At 34.4% G+C, this 20721-nt stretch overlaps 1 protein-coding gene and 1 long non-coding RNA gene across 2 annotated transcripts; one reads left to right on the top strand and one right to left on the bottom strand.

The window, feature by feature from the left end:
* Positions 1–131: 131 nt before the first annotated feature.
* On the bottom strand, positions 132–3731 carry LOC148271213 (uncharacterized). Its single transcript, XM_088241698.1, has 2 exons — positions 2942–3731; positions 132–1601 (listed from the first exon to the last, which is right to left on the bottom strand). Exons 1-2 carry the CDS (start codon positions 3540–3542, stop codon positions 457–459), a joined length of 1746 nt encoding a protein of 581 aa, XP_088097824.1. The 5' UTR covers positions 3543–3731; the 3' UTR covers positions 132–456.
* Positions 3732–5578: 1847 nt separating this feature from the next.
* On the top strand, positions 5579–7910 carry LOC148271212 (uncharacterized). Its single transcript, XR_015825162.1, has 2 exons — positions 5579–5858; positions 6354–7910. It is a non-coding gene; the product is annotated as an uncharacterized LOC148271212 (long non-coding RNA).
* Positions 7911–20721: the final 12811 nt, after the last annotated feature.

Genomic DNA, 20721 nt, shown 5'->3' with positions numbered 1-20721 from the left:
TGGCGCTGGATTGACGTGGGAAGAGGCAAAAATGCTGGCTGGTAATAGGGTCTCCTGGAGGCAACTAGTGGTGTCCGCATGCTCCACTTAGGAGCGGATGTGGAAAATAAGAAGAATTTGACTATCAAGTATTTGCGAATATTGTAAATGTATTGATGTTTCTCGATACATATATGTCATTGATACAGTAAAAATCAGTGTTCCCTATTTTAAAAAAACTCTCTTGTAGTCAAAATATGTTTCGAAAGGAAGGGGGTTCCCAGGTATTTGAACATCATTGTACTTCTAAATTTGTTGCAACAGAGAGGGAAAACATTTTTGTATACTTTGTTAAATTTAATTAGTTTTAAATGAGTACGGATTTTAATGTATACTTCTACTGTGCGCACTCGTAAAACTACACTAAATTTTTGACCCATACATAGTGGGGACGTAGGACGTTGGTTTAGTTGATAATCATGACAAGGGTTTCTCGCTATTGTGAGTCACCATATGTCGTTTCAATTGTACTTTCGATGAGCATTTGTATTTACACTCTGCGCACGAGAAGGGTTTATCTTCAGTGTGAATGAACATGTGTTGCTTTAAGTGAGCTTTCTGCAAAAACTTACGACTGCACTTAGAACACGAAAACCTTTTTTCCCCAGTATGAGTCAGTATGTGTAATTTTAAGCACGCTTTTCTTGAAAAATTATTTTTGCATTCTGAACATGAAAAAGGTTTCTCTGCACTGTGCATTATCATGTGTCGTTTTACTTCTTCTTTCCGCGAGCATTTGTACTCACACTCAGGGCATGAGTAGGGTTTCTCTTTAGAATGAGTCAACATGTGTCGTTTTAAATCTCCTTTAAGTGAGCATTTATGATTGCACACAGAACATACAAAGGGTTTTTCTTTAGTATGAGTAAACATGTGTTGTTTCAAGTGACCTTTCAGTGAAAATGCACTATTACACTCTGTACAAGCAAAGGGTTTCTCTTTGCGTGGCTTTATGACTTTGAGCAAACATTTGTTTTCAGTATCTTTAGTATGGGTCAACATGTGTTGCTTTAAGCGACCATTCCGAGAAAATTTACTATCGCACTCTGAACACGAGTAGGGTTTCTCTCCGGTGTGAGTGTACATGTGGCGCTTTAAGTTTACTTTCTGTAAGCATTTATACTCACAAAGTGAGCAAGAGAAAGGTTTGTTGTCAGTATGAGTCAACATGTGTGTTTTAATGTTGGATTTCTGTACACATTTGTAATCACACTTGGGGCATGCGAAAGGCTTCTCACCGGTATGAGTCAAAATGTGGTGCTTTAGATGTCCTCTCTGTGAAAATGCTCGCTTACACACAGAGCACAAATAGCGCTTCTTGAGATTACGTGTTTTAGTACGTACGGCGTGAGTCAATATGCGGTTTTTCCCTTTATGTGAAATTTTATGCTTGCATTCTGAACATGATAAGATTTTGCCTTCTAAGTGAGCCAACAAAATAAAATCTCCTTTATCAGAACATAAGCATTTACACTCTGAACAAGACAATGTACTAACGGCTGCACTATTTGCTGCTATATTTTTGTCTTGTTTTGAAAACACGTTTCCACTACTATCTGAATCTGAAAATAAAACAAATAAATGTAAGGATTGTGATATAATGTTATGAAAGAAGTATACAACGCACTTTGCCAATCTAATTGAGAATACGGACTAAGAAGGTGGAGAGTCATAGCAGCCATACATCTTAAACGAATTATTGAAGTTAGCATATTATAACAGAGATGCATAACATTTTGGAGAAGGGAACATGTAGGTCTAAGCAACCACAGAGTTTATGACCTGTCATTGGCTGGTTTTAAGTGGCCACTTTACACACTGTGTAACATTCACCATTCTGCCTATATCTGAACATCTATATTCCTTCAACTCTTCCATCTGTTAAAGAGCGGAAACTTTAACTGTTGCGGGTGAGATTCATCTGATTGAATTATTTCACCTACATGATAGGCTGCTATTTCGCCAACATGATAAATCCACCTGGTCCAAGAAGTAAAAAGATTAAAGAATATTTTCAAGCGTTGCCTCTTACTGTGTAAGTATTAAGATATGTATGTAGAACTGTTTCCGAAGTAAAATAAAATACGTCAATGGCATTAAATATTATAATCTGTGCCTAGTATACGAGATTTGGGTATTATACTTGACACTAAACTTTCTTTTACAATTCAAGCACAACTGACTTCAAAAATATCAAGACCCTTAAAACTCTCTTCTGTTCCCTAGTTCGCCCCCACCTAGAGTATTCCTCTGTTACCTGCTCTCCGTATTATGATGTTGACATCAAGAATATTAAATCAGTTCAACATCGATTTTTGAGAAAGATAGGCTGGAGGTTGGGCTTATCCAGAGACCTATATACGTATAATGGGTTAGAAACTAGCTTTAATATATCTTCTCTTCAAGACCGTCGAAATAAATTCAACCTTCTAGTCCTATTTAAAATTCCCAACTCACTCTTTGATGCGCCTGAACTACTGAGCTCAATAAAATTAAATATCCCAACTTGAAACCTCAGACAAAATTTACTTTCATACCGATAACCATAGAACTAACTATGGTTTTCATTCTCCTATGCCCAGAATTCTTAAGTCTGCCAACAAACATACGAGTCTTGATTTCATTGATAACAAGTTGTATTCTTTCAAACGATCACTGAATAAAATTCAATTATAAACACCTCTCTCCCGCTTGCACTCCCAAAAGTCTACTATATACCATCGGGGCTTTCTACTTTTTTTATAATAATTGTCTATGTATAAATATGTCCTTAAAAATGCCCATTGTGCGTATTTATAAATACATTATAAAGGTCTTATTGATTGACGTTAGCAAGAGGTTTAACCTTTGTAAAAAAAAAAAATATCTCGGGTTAGAACGTTAGAAGTAGAAAAGTACTCACTGGAGTTATCGGCAATATTACGAGAGAATTCTAAATATTCTTGTTGATTATCCATTTCTGCGTAGCAAGTTCTATCTATGGCTATCCTAATCTGCTCACTGGTCCCCGGTTCAGACTCCAAGGTAGCAATATCTGGCTGTTCGCTACTATAGGGCCACGGCGCCTCTTCCCAAGAATAAAACATATCTTCTTCTGCATCGTTAGCGTCTGGTTCAGCCTTCGTGGTTGCGACAAATGGCGTCCCACTTGTGGAGGAATAGAGTGCTTCGTCCCCAGTAAAGATAATATCTTCTTCTACATAGGCTGACCCCATCCCCGGTTCCGCCTTCGCAGCGGCAACGAACGGCTCCTCGCTTCTACAGGGACTCGTCGGTTCTTCTCCTGTATGGATACAATTGCTATATTCATAACTAGAGACCAATTCTGTCTTTATAATGGGAACTTCAGGATAAATAGTCTGCATCTTCGTACAAGCAATTTGATCAGACTCCGGTTCGCTCTTTACAATATTGAGACATGGCGCGCCTTCCCGAGTATGGAAAATATCTCCAACATCTTCAGTATTCGGTTCAACCTTTACACTCACAGAAGCGAGCTCCATCCGTCTCTCGGCTCATTAACGTAGTATATAGAAAAATATTAGCACAATTCATCCAAGATATAATATTTCGGTTGTTGCGATTTTTCGCGACAGGGAACAAATACTATAGATTTGATTAGAAAAGTAGTGATAGGAGCTGATAAACTTGACGTAAGAGCGTAATGCACAGCTACACGTCACATTTATGACGGCCGCGAGCGGCCATTACGTGTCATGCCCATAGACAATAAGCTCGCATAAATACATCAAGATTTAAACAAGTAATCGTACTTACACATTGAAAATCACAATATTATATTGATCAGTTTACTAAAAGTACTTATTATTGTTAAATGTCTACACACAAATACTCCAAAAGTACTTCGGTGGGCTGATTTTCATTGCTAAAAGCAACATCTTCCAACTTCATTAGGTGAGACCAGGGATGAAAATAACAATTTTCAATTTTGTGTTCATATCTTGCGTTCACTTTTTTTTGATTGTTTTTTTAAACATAAACACATTTTTATTCGTTTTTCCACTTGATGTATGAATTTTAAAAAAACTTGATGGTTTTTTAAAAAAAAAATGGATTAATGCAAATGAAGGCATTTGTTACAACTTTTAAGAATCATTGTAACAAAACATATGAAGATTGTGACATGGCATAAAACGAAACAAAACTAAATATATCACTATTTTTGTTTTTTCATATTCTCTGAAGTACAACAGTAAAATAAAAAATAAATGGTGCCAAATATTTCCACAAACAGCTCAGATCGTTATTAGTGTAAGCTAAGAAAGATTATTGAAAGCACTCAAACACTCCATCTGCTTTTCATTTGCCTTAATGTTTATAAACGGCTCAACGAAAATCAAACTAAGGTATGTATTCTAAGTCTTCTTTACTTTCATCTTTTTGTTTTTTGATACTTTTTTGGGAGCAATTTGAATATAAAAATTAAATAAAATCTGATGCTGTAAAATAAATAAAAATGAATGGCAGTATAATTAAATAATGTAGTCAATAAATGAAATGTTAATTAAATAATATTATTTTAGGTGATTCTTTTTTAAGGATATTCGTAGAGCTTCTCCGGTTACACCTTTACAAGATTGTATGTATTGTATCATTTCTACCAAAGTTACTTATCCTGTTCATATATTTCTCCCAAGTTAAACCAGTACAATTTTCCCAATATAATAACTAATTTGTAATTTAAACAATTTGGTTTGGTAATTACATATTAATACATTTTGCAATCTTATTTTGTATTTTGAATATACAAACATAATGTTCAAAAGTGCACCAAAACATAATTAATGAACAGGATGAGTAAGCAAGCATTTGCCGAAAACACTAATGTTTTAAACATTTTTCATACATTTTTTTTTGTACCACAACAGGCCAGGAGGCCTAACAGATGCCAATTAAATCACAGAGCACCCAGGCTTGAGAAAAAACACATTTTAATTTTTGTGTTCTCATCGGGAATTGAACCCGGAACCTTCCGTGCGTGAGTCAAGCGTCTTGACCACTACACCACGGAGGCCGCCGCTATAGTCCTTTTGGATAGCTATAGTCCTTAAAGTTGTTGTGAAAAGACAGTTGTGAAAAAAAGTGACGACATAACTTTGTAGTAGCGTCAAAGGAGCTATTTATATTGACTCACGAAATATCATTCGTATCTGGGGTGTTGTTAATTTTTTTTTAATACAATGCTTGAAACATAAACATCACATTAATATGTAAAATCAGCTTTAAAACGAAAAGAAAACTAAAATAAACCTAATTATTGACGACGTTCTTACAAGGTTACATCATTTTGCAAAAACGTTAGAGAGGGACAAATTGATTAATGTAAATTGATTGAATAAAAAAAAAATTCATTTGATGTTGTTCATGAAAAAAATATAAAGGTCTCATTTATCTTGAATCTCTTTGACATTATTTAATGACCAACGTGGAGGTGCTGAGACGAACCAGTAACTTAAATCTAAAAAATATTCAACGCTTACTTTGTTTGTTTATGGATAGAACTTCACATTAAATTTTATCTATGGATAAGCTGTCAAGCGCACACACCCGTGCGCGTCTCAATCACGTGGGTAATAAATAGGAACCCGGGGTGCAACGGGGTACCGGGGCGGAACGGGAAAGAGGCAGGGGGTTTGCTACGTACGACAGACATGCGTGAACTTCGCGTACAACAGTCAGTTTGCTGCGCTGCGCTATACGGAACGGTTGCTGTCAGTGCCAGAGTGCGTTTACTTTGGAATTCATCGAACGTTGGAGAAAAAGCTCGAAAGTTCTAATATTAGCTTTGGTTCGCTAAGGTTAATATCTACACACTGTTTTTTATTCTAAAATTTACATTACATGTTTATTTCCACCTACTTTTGACTGACTAATGGTCTAGTGATAACTCAAGGCCAACACTTATATCGGCCATAACTCCCATGTTTTAAAAAACGCTACGGGTGAGCACAATGGGGTGGTACCCTAATTACGCCCATGAGAATATTTGTGTCTGTTCTTTTTCTAATTTTTATACCCTATACTGGTATATAAGATCAGTAATAAGACTTTATGTAGTTGACGGTGGTTTATTATAAATAGGTACTTATTATACTGTGGTTAGAAAGCGACTGTTTACTAAGAGAGACAAATCTAGGAAGACTTGCCAAGCTACGTGGGTATGCAGACGACTGTAGTTATATTATTGTTACCAACAATATACCTACATTCTTTACACTAACTAATATTTTTAATAAGAAAGTCAGTTTGTTAGTTACGCTTTTATACGTCTAACGTCACTAATTCACCTGCAGATGGTGCGAACATATATAAGAAAAACCAGCCGGCAGTCCTGGTCTGCGGATGCTATGTATCAAGCTGTTGATGCAGTCATGAGTGGAGAAATGGGATACCTGGCGGCGTCTAATCGGTACAAAGTGCCATCATCAACACTTGAGAGGTATGTTCGAAAAAGATGTGAAAATCCAGAAGCTCTTGTTGATAAAACGACAGGAAAGTTCCGCACCGTTTTTACAGCTGAGCAAGAGTTGGAGCTTTTAAATTACCTGAAAGATATGCAAAAACAACTCTTTGGAATTACTGTGAAAGAATTTCGTGGACTGGCATACCAGCTAGCAGAAAAGAAAAACTACAGCCATAATTTCAACAGAACTTTGGGAATGGCGGGAGAAGACTGGATTAAAGACTTTTTGAGGCGTCATCCTGATTTAACTATAAGAAAACCAGAGGCAACATCTGGAGCACGCGCTATGGGTTTCAACAAAGGCGCAGTATCGAATTTTTTTGATCTGCTTAATGAAATTGTGGAAAAACACAAAATAAATGCTACTAGAATTTATAACTGTGATGAAACGTGTATAAGCGTGGTTCCGAATCAGTTTTCCAAAATAATTGCTAAAAAAGGGCAGCGACAAGTAGGTGTCTTAACATCCGCAGAAAGAGGCACCACTGTAACAGCAGAGGTATGTTTCTCAGCTGCCGGATCTTACATGCCCCCGATGCTGATATTTCCGCGAAAGAAAAAACAACGCGAATTTGAAATCGGTCTCCCGCCAGGGGGCTGGGCTGAAGTTAGCGACTCTGGTTGGATGACTGCGGATATATTTTTTAAATGGTTTCAACAGTTCATTCTATTTTCCAAAGTTACGAAAGAACGTCCTGTTCTTTTACTCCTTGACGGGCATATTTCACACACAAAGAACTTGCCTGTTATAGATCTAGCTCATGACAATGGTGTAATAATATTGTGCTTCCCCCCTCACTGCTCCCACAAACTTCAACCATTGGATGTTGCCTTTATAAAGCCCTTAAGCTTGTACTACGAGGGTGAAATAAGGAAGTGGCTCAGGTCACACCCAGGAAAAGTTGTCCAGCTTTTCGACATATCTGCGCTTTTTGGCCAGGCATTCTTAAATGCAGCAAATATGAGAACAGCCATTGAAGGATTTGAAAAAACTGGTATCTGGCCATCTAACTTGAATATATTTACGGATAATTACTTTCTTCCAGCGGCAACAACAGATATTCCTTCGGAGAACCCTGCTACAATAACAACACAGGAAGTGCCGACTGAAGATCTTTCTGCTTCAGTTGTCCACGCTCTGCCAGCCTCCAAAGCGCCCATAGATATCAATGAAAATGCCGAATGTTCTTGGATGCCCGATTCCTCTGCCTGTGGCAGTGACGACTCCAATTTTGCAATCACGTCCCCAGGAGACATTATTCCGTTGCCAAAAGTGAAAACTGGAATGAAAAGAGTTACCAGAAAGCGCGGAAAAACAGCAATCCTTACCGCCTCACCTAATAAGAATCAATTAGAAGAATGTATTGAAAAAGGAGAAAATATTAAACATGCGAAAAATATCAAGAATGTGAAAAATGAAAGAATTAGACAAAAATTAGTATTTAAAGAGAAAAAAACCAAAGGAATAAAAACTAAGTCCAATAAACAAAAAATAATCTTAACCGGATCTGACGACAGCTCGGAAGAAAACGCAGCCTGCTTGTATTGCCACGATTTTTATTCTAAGTCTAATGAAGGCTGGTGTTCTTGTAGCATTTGCAAAAATTGGGCACACAGGTTGTGTGCGGGTTTGGACAGTGACGACGGTGACAGTGTTCTCCTCTGTGAACTGCGCCAATAATCGCTAAATTATTAGCACAGATCACAGATGAGAAATGCACAATGTCGTAATTAGTTTATTTTTCCATGTAGCTACAATAAAACATGCAATTTTATTTTATTATATTGTATTGTATAATTGGGGCGAGTGCCACTTTGTGCCCCGGGTTCATTTCCCATTGCGTCCCGGGGGGTGGGGCAGAATGGGAAATTTTCCCCATTTTTAAAACACCATTATTTTTACAGTAATTATATATTTATTTAAATTAAGCACCTGTTTCTTTATAGATAAATAATTAAATAAATGTGAAAATTGAAAAACAATAATTTTATTCCTTTCAAACTCTCACAAATTGCAATCAAAGCTTAGCTACCCCGTTCCTCTTGTTCTCATACATCAATTTTAATCTTTTTGTTAGATTTAACGTAGATTTTCGATGCAAATTTCCTCAAAAAGTAAGTTACAAATCCAGTATATAAAATAAAACAACACGTCGACTAATTAATCTGTAAAGAATATTTAGAGAGAACCAGGTGGGTGTCCTACCTGGTAGGTCATGTGCGGATCATATCCACAACATACGCTGTTTTCTACGAGAGAACAAAGAACTTAATAGTACCTCGGCTGTGTGCTTTGTAGATTTCGAATAAACGTTTGATGCCCTATAGACCTACACTAGAACTTATTAAACGAGCTTATGTACTGAAACGAACGTAGCTTACAATCAGAATTACGAATCAGATTAAGCGATGTTGTCACAGATTGGTTCAAGGTCACCACCGGAGTTCACCAAGATTGCATCTTTGAACCGTTTCTTTTAATAATCCTTATAGACTTCATTCTAAGGAAGTGAATTCCACTAGTTCGAGGAATGTCCACCTCCCCCTTCCAAAAACTCTGCGTCCTAGAGTATGCCGATGATGCAGTTTTAAATATAAAACATGTACTGTGTAATACTTCGTGCCTTGATGGTCAAAATCCCTTGACTTAAGACAATACAGTTGGCAGAGCCATTTAGTGCGTATGCCTCCTGAGAGCCTTAACCACACTTGCCTATTTTACGAGGAATCACGTTCTCGACGTCCTGGACGTCCACTGCTGACTGTTCGTCGGCAGTTTATGTCAGAACTTCGAGATGATAACCTGAATTGGGAGGATGCACAGGAGGAGCTTGCAGCCTATAGAAATGCATGGAGGCTCTTCGAAGATACCATTTGCTCCAACTAGGAAGTGAACATGGAATGAAATGAAAATTTTCAAAAGTTCTAACTCCTAAAAACCAAAGTTTAGAGTATGAACAAAAAACTGTCTATTTTATGTATGTGCAAACACGAGCACATGTTTTAATTTATGGTTTGCATAATTTATATTTATGTGCATGTATTTATTTTCAAAAAATTAAAAAAAAAATATCGCTTCCTTTTTAAAAGTGAATGTTGGAGTTGGCTCTTTTGCAAATTACAATTCCATAACTTCTTTAAAGGAATTAGCTTTGTTTCACATGTCATGTTTGTTTTGGGAAATAGATTTTAGTCTCTATTATACAGGAAAAAGAAGTCATACTGTTATTAAAGATGTATACACGAAAGGGAGTCTATTTTATTAAGTTTAAATATTTTTTAATTGTCATACAAGTAGAATACAAATTTTAACGAAAAAAATAATCGACAATCTTAAACCAATTTACTCTATTTAACAACGATAAGTTCTATGATTGTTTATGGCTACCACATAACATTTCATCTGTGGTTCTCCTGTCAAGCGGTGCGCGCCTTGTCTTGTGGGCATAAATATTACAATTACAATATTATTGGACTATAAAACAAAGTCTCTTCATACAAACCGCCGCAAAAAGTAAGTAACAATGAAGCGTAGTTATGCAGAGTCCGCAACATTGAAAAAATGCGATTTGTGTTATCGGGTGCAGTGAGGTCATTTCTATTAATGCTAAAAACGCCGCTTTCATACAGTAAAATGTAATAATCACCGTCTGAAAATAGTGTTGATCATGAAAACGATATTTCTCGATTTGCAGAAAACACCCACAGCACTAGAAAGATCTTACGGTATAGACCTTCCTTAAAAAATATTATAATTCAGAATGTCATCTGATATATTCCAAGTTCGAATGAGGTGTCATTCAATATTGAATCTGGCTGATTTCTTCAAAACGCATTTCTTAGGTTCTGTGGTCAGCCAGACTTTAAAAAATCAGCAAAACTTCTTTAACACACAGTAAAATTATTCTTTAAGTTGTTGTAACAAATTAATTACCGGGACGAGTTTGAGTTTGGGTATCGTCTATTGTCTTGTTAACCTTAATAATTAGTTAAGGAATGCTATCTTTGTTTAGTTTTTTATCGTTTACTTTTTGTGCTGTTACATGTTCACTTTTGAAATCATTCTTATGTTGTTGAAATTCCACTTGTCAATGTGTTTTGAAGCTACCAGACTTTTTGTGATGTTAGCTATCATATTATATTTATCAACAATATTTTGAGATTGTCCAAATTTTTATAGACAAGGACTGGATTCAAATCGCTGGGGAGCTGTTTATATTAACATATGTTGATAAATCCACCTGGTCCATGAAGAAGTATAGAAATTGAAAAAATAACATTTTCAAGCGTTGCCTAGTCTAGTATGTCGGTGAAATAATTCAATTAGATTAATCTCACCCGCATAAATAAAGGTTTCAGCTCTTTAACTTCACAAACATCAACAGATGAAAGAATTGAAGGAATATAGATGTTCAAATATGGGCAGAATGGTGAATGTTACACAGAGTGTAAAGTGGCCACTTAAACCAGCCATTGACAGGTCATAAGCCCTGTAGATGCCTAGACTCATATATTAACTTCTCTTAAATGTTCTTTATCTCTATTGTAATATGTTATTATATTTATCATATTTTATTAATGTTATCAACTATCAAATATCTAAATTTAGTAAATGGGGTCTAGAATTTCAACCGTCCATGCGCTCAGTAGCTGCAAGACTTGTTGTTATCTCAATTCTAATTTTATAAATATGCTTTTTATTTCGTTTTTTAAAATATCACTTTGAAACAACTCTAAACTTCATTGTCAAATAAAAAAATAAAAAATAAAAATGTAAATAGGGGCTAGATTCCTTATTGTCCATGCGCTCTGTAGCTGCAAGACATTCTGTTATCTAGCTCATATATATCATAATTGTAATATATCACAATTCTAGACGAGGAACTAGAATCCCAACCATCCATGCGCTCTGTAGCTGCAAAACGTGTTGGGATATTTATTTCTTGTACAGCGCCCTTGAGGTGATTTTCACAAAAATGGCGCTATATAAATTATCCAAACATTATTATTAATATTATTAATTAAGTGAGTTTTTACAATAAAGTATCCGAACGTAAATATAAAATAACATGTTCAATACATAATGACACAACATACTTTATAGTTTCACTAGAGCTGGCGGTTTTCTGCAAAATGTATATCTTAGGTTGTGTGGTCAGCCCGACTTAAAAAAATAATTAAACTGGTCAAATACGTAACTAAATTATTTGCCAAACTAAAAAGTATCTCTTTCATATTTTATGGGCTTTTAATTAAAAAAGTGCCAACCTCAGAACGACAAAAAATTTAAATAAAGGAAAAATTGCTCAGTGGAGGAAACTTCGTGTCTTTTTAAATTCGAAGATATACGTATCGAGGGGTACTAGACCCGTCGGTACAACGATGTACTTTCATTAAAACTTGATGGTGGGGGGATCGCTAGTTTATCTTCGTAATCGCTCGGGAGAATTTATCTTCAACTAAGACGTCATAATGAAGCTGTCACTTTGGTGCGTAGATATGTGCACCGTGATGTACGCTCCCCCTTGTTACATATCGATGTACCTACCTAAAACTTGAAGGTGGGAGGTCGGCGGTATATATTAGTAATCGCTCCGGAGAACTTATCCTTAACTATACCGTCATGGTGAAGGTATGACGTTCTTAGCTTATTATCATGTAGTATTAAAGTTTCAAAACATAACGTAATTTTTATTCCTTTTGTCATTTACGATTTTATTGTTAATATTAATAATTTACTTGATTTTGCGATGTTTTTTTTCAGATTAATCAAAGAATTACTTTGTATCTATTCTAGAAAGAAAAAATATGGAAATCGCTTTAGTAAATATTAAGGCTGAACAGGAGACTGGCGATGTAGGAGATATTCTCCATACTGAAGAAGGGGCGCCATGTCCCTATGTAAGCGAGGAGCCAGGTGTTGCTACCGTGAAGGCTGAACCGGGGACCAGTACTGACCAGCCTTGGATAACCAGTGATATAATTACCTTCACGGAGATTGATGTTGACTATCCTGACATCAAACATGAATGTTTGAAATCCTCTCGTTACAACGATGCTGCCCCATGTAAGTAATACGTCGACGTGGCAGCTGAGTTATATTATTCCTGCCCTGAATCGAACACCATGGAAGTTTGTGGAAGTCGCAGCCGTGGGTTTCTAAGAGGCACGCGGTCATGACTGATGAATCTCACACACCGCAATGAAGATTGTGGCTCTTACCTTCTCATAAACCAACAGATAAAATGATTGAAGGAATATTGATGTTTAACTATAGACAGAATAGTGGAGTTTACCCTGAGTGTAACGTGGATCTTTAAACCAGTTAATCACAAGCTCTTTTGCCTAGACTTTTATTTTATCTTATCTAAAATATCTTTCATCTCTGTTATTTGCGGCAGAGGGAAAAAAAAATTGAGAGGGGAATACGGAAGTTTAAGCATTTACTGGACATATGACCTGTCATTCACCATTCTGCCTGCATTCACTATCAGCTGCGAAAAGGGAATAGATTTGCCATTTTGCTCCGTCCGTTTTCCAATGCGGCTCGTTTTGTTATAGAAATCCTTCATTTTTTATCCTTTTTTCTCTTGATTATAGGATTTAACAAGTTTAATTTGTAATTCTTGTTTTTGTTTCAGGTTTACGAGACGGCCAAAAATATTTTATCCGTTCAGAGTGTCAATATAAATGTCGAAAGAAGTCAAGTTTGATTAAGCACGTGTTAACTCATACTGGTAAAAAACCAATCCCATGCTCGAAGTGCCAATTTAGATGTTCTACGAAAGAAAAATTGAAATTACACATGTTGACACATAGCACTGAAAAACCATTCTCATGTTCAAAGTGCCAATTTAAATGCTCTCGGAGAGGTACATTAAAAAAACACATGTTAACTCATACCGGTGAAAAACTATTCTCCTGCTTAGAGTGCACGTTCAAATTTTCTCAGAGATGGACATTAAAAAGACACATGTTAATTCATGGCGGTGAGAAACCATTCTCGTGCTCAAAATGCACGTTTAATTGCTCTCAGAATGGTTCTTTAAGAAAACACAAGTTAACTCATACCGGCGAGAAACCATACTTATGCCCAGAGTGCGAATTAGCATGTTCTTCAAAAGGTAATTTGAAAAAACACATGTTAACTCATACCGGTGAAAAACTATTCTCCTGCTCAGAGTGCACGTTCAAATTTTCTCAGAGATGGACATTAAAAAGACACATGTTAACTCATGGCGGTGAGAAACTATTCTCATGCTCAAAATGCACGTTTAATTGCTCTCAGAATGGTTCTTTAAGAAAACACAAGTTAACTCATACCGGCGAGAAACCATACTCATGCCCAGAGTGCGAATTAGCATGTTCTTCAAAAGGTAATTTGAAAAGACACATGTTAACTCATACTGGTGAGAAACGATTTTCATGCTCAGAGTGCAAATATAAATGTAATCGGAAAAGTTATTTAAAATTACACATTTTAATTCATACCGGTGGCAAACCATTCTCATGCTCAGAGTGCAAATTCGCATGTTCTTCAAAATTTAAATTGAAAAGACACTTGTCAACTCATACCGGTGAGAATTTATTCTCATGTTCAGATTGTAGAAAAATATTTTCCGAAAAAGGGGATTTATTTCGTCATTCATTACATCACATTGGTGAGAAAGTTCTTACTGTGAAATTACTAAAAATCAATATATTAAATCTGGAATGTATCCGTGATCCCTAATGTTTTTTTTTCATATGACTGCTAAAGTAATATATGATAATAAAACAAAAAACAAACACCCCATAAAACTTAACCTAATAATTAAAGATGAGCAAATTAAACAAACAGAAAATTTAAAGTACTTGGGTTTGGATGTGGATGAAAAATTAGCGTGTACAAAACATATCAAAGCAGTTATAAACAAACTAGGTCCAATTATTGGAATAATGAGAAGAACAGATGTCTTTGACAAAAGTACAAAATTGATGATATACAATGCTTTTATACTTCCACACTTTGTATATGGATTAATAATATGGTCGCAATGCAGTAAACATATGCAAGAATCAATACAAAGAATAATGAATAAAGCACTTAAAGTCATATTTAATTTTAATAACTATACTAGAACTACAGAATTATATAGAATAACAAAAATGCTCAATCTAGAGACATTGATCTACACAGAAAAAAAAGATATTTAAGATGAAAAAGAATAAAATAAAGACAAATATTAAATTTAATTTTAACTACAACATACATAAAATAAATACAAGAGCGTCAAATAATTTAACTTGCGAACAACCTAGGACCAACAGAAAAGATACAGTTTTTTGTATACAGCAATAAATTTTTACAATTCACTTTCTAATAATCTAAAAAATATACAAAACATGTACGTCTTTAAAAAACACCTAAATAAAACAGTTTTTTACAGCCCGTGTGACGAGTGATATGTGATGTTATTTAATTGAATTTTTATTTAAACTATTGTGTTATTATATATAATATCCCCCTCATACCAGCACTTTTGCTGATTGGGAATATTTCGTACTATTTATTTATTTATTTATTAACGGACATTGTCCATGTATACAATTTATAAGGTTTAAATATTACATTAAAAGAGTAGTTTAAAACATTTGAAAAAAAAAAGAAAGAAGCATTGACAAACATAAGGGACATCGAGACAAGATCTGGACTATTTATTTAGTGCTCGTTTAAATCCTTGTAAACTTAAACCAAAAAAGTCCAGATCCTGTCTTGAGTTAACAATACGACAAAGGCGGGTCATTGGAGAATTTAGGCCATAGTTTGTTCTATGCTGATCGATGAACAGTACTTCATTGTTTCTCAATCTACGAGTCGGAATATTGAATTTTACTTGTCCCAGTAATGATGGAACATCGATTATACCATTTAGTATGCCGAACATATATATGGAGTCAATATTAGTTCTACGTTTTTGTAGACTAGAAATATTTAACATTGACTCTATTTCAGCATAAGAATAATTATCTCTCTCTAGTCCGAGCATCCACGCTATTTTTCGAAGCAAGCGATGTTGGACTGATTCAATGTGATTTATGCGATTGACATAGAATGGAGACCAGACCACTGAGGCATATCCACAGACCACTAATAAAATATGTAACAAAATGTAATATATAATAAGTACCTTTAAATTAGCTTACAGTAGAAATTAAGTATTAATTAAAAATCTTGCATGCCAAATATAATCCATAACTTAACGTTCAAGTAAACAGCTTCAAATAAAAACAATCGCATCAAGGTTTTTCAATTTTTATTTGTTTAACCTCCTCAGACCCCGTGTGTCCCATACTACACACTAATCATCTATTGATAAGTCAGTTCAGACCAACTGTATTATCAAAGACACGTGGCTGAAAGAGCTTTTAAATCGCACGCTACATGTCAGGCTAAAAAATTAAACCATATATTCTCTGCTTCATTGGATTTTGACAGTTTCTTTTCGGTTCCAAAATGGCTTCTCGGTGAAATGCGCGTAAGTTGACCGATTGTACTACTAATTTTAATGTAAAAAATCAGAATTTTAGTCAACGTGGTATATTTTTACATGTGTTCATTCTAAAAATATAATTGATGTATATATGTAAAAAAAAGTTTTGTAATTGCAGTTTTCTTAATATTATTGGATTATAAAAATCGACATTCAATTCAATTCAATTCAATTCATTTATTTTAAATATAACATATACATTACGAACATATATTCAATGCGTACATATTATAAAAAAGAAAAAAAAATACACGACACAGAATCATGTCGAAGTAGTAGGAGAATCCTGCTCCGGAAAACCCCTTCGGATACATGGAACAGATCAATATCCAGAGCGATGTTGTTCAGCATAGCGGTAGCCCTTCCAACAGGCATAAACGTCTAGAAAAACATCTCCTTTCTCATCCTTAATCTCTCCTCATTTCCTTTTTCCTCTTTCCTCTTTTTTCCTTTTTCCCATTTTGATTTAAGGTAATTTATAAACAAATACGTTTATTTCTATTTTCATATACTTTTAGCTTTTTAATCTTTTTTTTTCTGTTGAATATGTTCTGTAACTTGAATTATAAAAATAAAACTTTTATTTTATTGGTTGGTTGGAAGAAATTGCCATTTGGCAATAAGCCCGCCAATGTACAAATAACATTATGTACAAAAAGTTAAATAAATAAAAAATAAAAAAATAACCATAGGCAGGTTGGATTCTGAATATCGGAATATGAAACAATCTATGCTGACGCTATCTTAGGTAATTATCAGGAACATACAAACCAGTGCTCATCATAATCTCAGAATTATCGATCATACCGCGCAACAATGGATAAAAATGTGTAGTCAAATACACATTCCTTCTAGTCTCTAAACTGTTGTAGCCGAGCATACCCTGGAGAAACTCGGTCGGGTAGAGCCGAGGATAATATCCATAAGACATGTCGTATGGGACACACTGGGTCTCAATTTATGTAATAAGATTTTATATTTTCAATTACTTTTTTATTTTTTAAATTTTTATTTTATTTAAATCTTAAAGTAGGGCACACATATCATACATATTGTTATGTGTGTTCTAATAATAACATTGCAAATATATTTAAATTATAAATTGTTTATCACATATGTCTTGACCATTATTTTAAATTTTCATGTTTTTTTCTTCATAAATATTTTTTTCCATTTCGTAATACTTTTTAATTGCTTTAAATAAAATGGAATTTTGTGACTTTGCCTTTTTCCTAAATGGAAGTCTAATTTTGTTCTTTTCTCTAGTATTGTGATCGTGTTCATGCTGGTTCCGATCAATTTTTTTCGAAAATTCTGTTTTTTTTATTAGAGTTTATAATTTTATGAACAAATATCATTGTATTGTAAAATATTCTTTGTTTATATGTTAATAATTTCATTTCATTTACCATCGACTTTACCCTCGTGTATCTGTTTTTTTTTCAAAATGATTCTAAAGGCTTTATTTTGTAATACAGTTAGTTTATCTATGTTTTCTTTGTTTGATAAAAATAAAATGCAACTAAAGTCGACAGATGAAAGAGTTAGGGAAATGTGGATGTTTAAACATGGACAGAAAGGGGTCAATGTTCCACAGTGTAAACAGTGACCACTTTAACTAGCCAATGACAGGTCAAAGGCCTTGTAAATGCCTAGATTTCCATATTCTCTTCTCAAATCTGTTTTTACCCTCCGTTGCAACAAATTAAGATCTAAATAACCACCTAGTGAGGATATCCAGTCAGTCTGCAAACATTTTGACGTACTAAAAACATTGTTGAATGTTCATTATTTTTCTTGTCTGATTAAATTTGTAAACTGATTTAAAAGTTTATTTTGAAATATTGGAGATGAGAAAGGCTGTAAATAAAAATTTAAATTTTGTTAGTAATCAAATAAATCTTAGTAAAAGCCCCATTTTAAATTCCCATTCTCTACCCCCGTAGCCACGCCCACTCTACCCTCACTGTGAAAAAATTATAAATGTTATGTTAGTTTGTAATTAACCCTGAAGAAGGCATAGTATTGCCGAAACTAGTTGGTTGTCAAATTATAAAAAATATATAAGTGGTACATAAAAACAAAGTGATTTTATTTTATTTTAATATATTGTACTTCAGTGGTCATACGAAAAAAACGTTAGGGATCACGGATACATTCCAGATTTGGTAAAGTATTGATTTTTAGTAATTTAACAGTGAGAACTTTCTCACCAATGTGATGTAATGAATGACAAATTAAATCCCCTTTCTCGGAAAACATTTTCTTGCAATCCGAACATGAGAATGAATTCTCATCGGCATGAGTTAACATGTGTCTATTCAAATTAACTTTTAAAGAACATGAGAATTTGCATTCTGAGCATGAAAATGGTTTGTCACCGGTATGAGTTAACACGTGTAATTTTAAATAACTGTTCCGATTACATTTGAATTTGCACACTGAGCAAGACAATCGTTTCTCATGGGAATGAGTTAACGAATGTCTTTTCATATTAACTCTTATAGAACATGCGAATTTGCACTCAGGGCATGAGAATGGTTTCTCATTGGGATGAGTTAACATGTGACTTTTTAGACTACTACTCTGAGAACATTCAAACGTGCATTCTGAGCATGAAAATGGTTTCTTACCCGTATTTTATTTATTTTTATTTTTATTTTATTAGGGAAATCAACAGTTCTACATACATATTTTTAGTAAACAAAGAGATATAGTGTATAAACTCAGAACCAATAACAGATTTCCACATAGTATACAAAGTTAGTAAAGAATATATATATTACATATCAAATAAATACATACAATTTATACATATAAAAATGTTATTTTCAAGTACTCAATAATCAAAGATATTTTAAATATTAATTTTAAGAACATTAAGTTACTGTAAATTGGGCGGGATAAGGACAAAAATGCTTGAAGATAGGATAAGGAGGGGGGGGGGGGGAGATGTACATATTTATTATTATAATGTCTACTAAGTTACATAATACATTTTTAGTGTAAATTTTAAATCTGACAGAGTGATGTTTGTATAATCTATATTTTTAAATTTTGTATTGTACATTAAAAAAGTCCTACGAAAAAAAGCATTTTTAACATACGATGTTTTACTTGTTGGTACATGAAACAGGTGGTACCGTCTACAAATCCTGACTGGCACATGTATTGTTATTAAACCAAGCAGCTCTGTACAGTCAACCATTCCTGTCACAATTTTGTAAAGCAGTAGTTGGTCCGCACACACTCTGCGGTATTGTAGAGAAATGATTCCATGGAAGGTGGAGACAGTGAGAGTAGATACATAAGAAATACCGGTTTTGTATTTAAGGTACTTTATAAATTTGTTTTGAATATTTTCTATTCTACTTATATATATGGCATACTGGGGATTCCATATCTGAGAGGCGTATTCCAAATGGCTTCTGACAAATGTATAATATAATGAAATAAGGGCCTTTGGATTATTAAAGTGTTTACTCATTCGAATTATGAAACCTAACATGCTCAATGCTTTGGAGGTAATTTTATTGATATGCGATTCAAAAAGTAGTTTTGAGTCTAAAACAATCCCAAGATCTTTAATTTCGTGCTTTCTCATTAGTACATTATTGTTTAGTTTGTAATCAAAATTAAGAATTTTTCTTTTCCTTGTGAATGTAATACAGACACATTTATTTATATTCAAAAACAGTTTATTTTCAATACAATAGTCAGTTAGACGATTAAGATCGTCTTGAATCATTAGGCAATCTTCTTGAGATTTAACTTTAGCGTATATTTTCATATCATCGGCATAAAGAAGAAATTTTGAATAACGAAAGCAAACATCAATGTCATTTATATATATAAGAAATAATAGGGGACCGAGTAGACTTCCCTGGGGAACACCAGAGGAGATTTCTGCCCAGTCAGATTTATACCCACCAATTACTACCGATTGACATCGATTACTAATATATGATATCAGCCAGCGCAGAAGATCACCATGTATACCTATAGCCAAAAGTTTGCGTGTTAAGACTGAATGGTCAACTTTGTCAAAGGCTTTGCTGTAGTCAGTTATGAGTTAACATGTGTCTTCTTAAAGAACCACTCTGAGAACATTTGAACGTGCATTTTGAGCATGAGAATGGTTTCTCACCGGTATGAGTTAACATGTGTCTTTTCAAATTAACTTCTAAAGAACATACGAATTTGCACTCTGAGCATGAGTATGGTTTCTCACCGCTATGAGTTAACATGTGTCTTTTTAAAGAACCAATCCGAGAACATTTAAATGTGCATTCTGAGCATGAAAATCGTTTCTCACCGGTATGAGCAAACATGTGACTTTTCAAATCAACTTCTAAAGAACATGCGAATTCGCACTTTGAGCATGAGAATGGTTTCTCACCGGTATGAGTTAACATGTGTTTTTTAAAATTAATTTTTGAAGAACCTGCGAATTCGCACTCCAGGCATGAGAATGGTTTCTCATTGGAATGAGTTAACACGTGACGTTTTAAAGTAGAATTCTGAGCACATTTAAACTTGCATTCTGAACATGAAAATGGTTTCTCACCGGTATGAGTAAGCATGTGTCTTTTTAAAGAAGCAATCCGAGAACATTTAAACGGACATTCTAAGCATAATAATGGTTTCTCACTGGTATGAGTTAAT

The sequence above is a fragment of the Micrasema longulum genome, unplaced genomic scaffold (assembly GCF_059751315.1).
Source record: "Micrasema longulum isolate JH-2025_06_02 unplaced genomic scaffold, ASM5975131v1 h1tg003028l, whole genome shotgun sequence".
Lineage (NCBI taxonomy): Eukaryota > Metazoa > Arthropoda > Insecta > Trichoptera > Brachycentridae > Micrasema > Micrasema longulum.
This window is presented reverse-complemented; position numbering and strand designations above follow the sequence as displayed.

Coding starts and splice junctions, on each gene's coding strand:
- LOC148271213 (XM_088241698.1), bottom strand. CDS start 3,542: ATGGAGCTCGCTTCTGTGAGTGTAAAGGTTGAACCGAATACTGAAGAT. Junction 1,602..2,941: donor TAATATTGCCGATAACTCCA/GTGAGTACTTTT, acceptor TTTTATTTTCAG/ATTCAGATAGTAGTGGAAAC.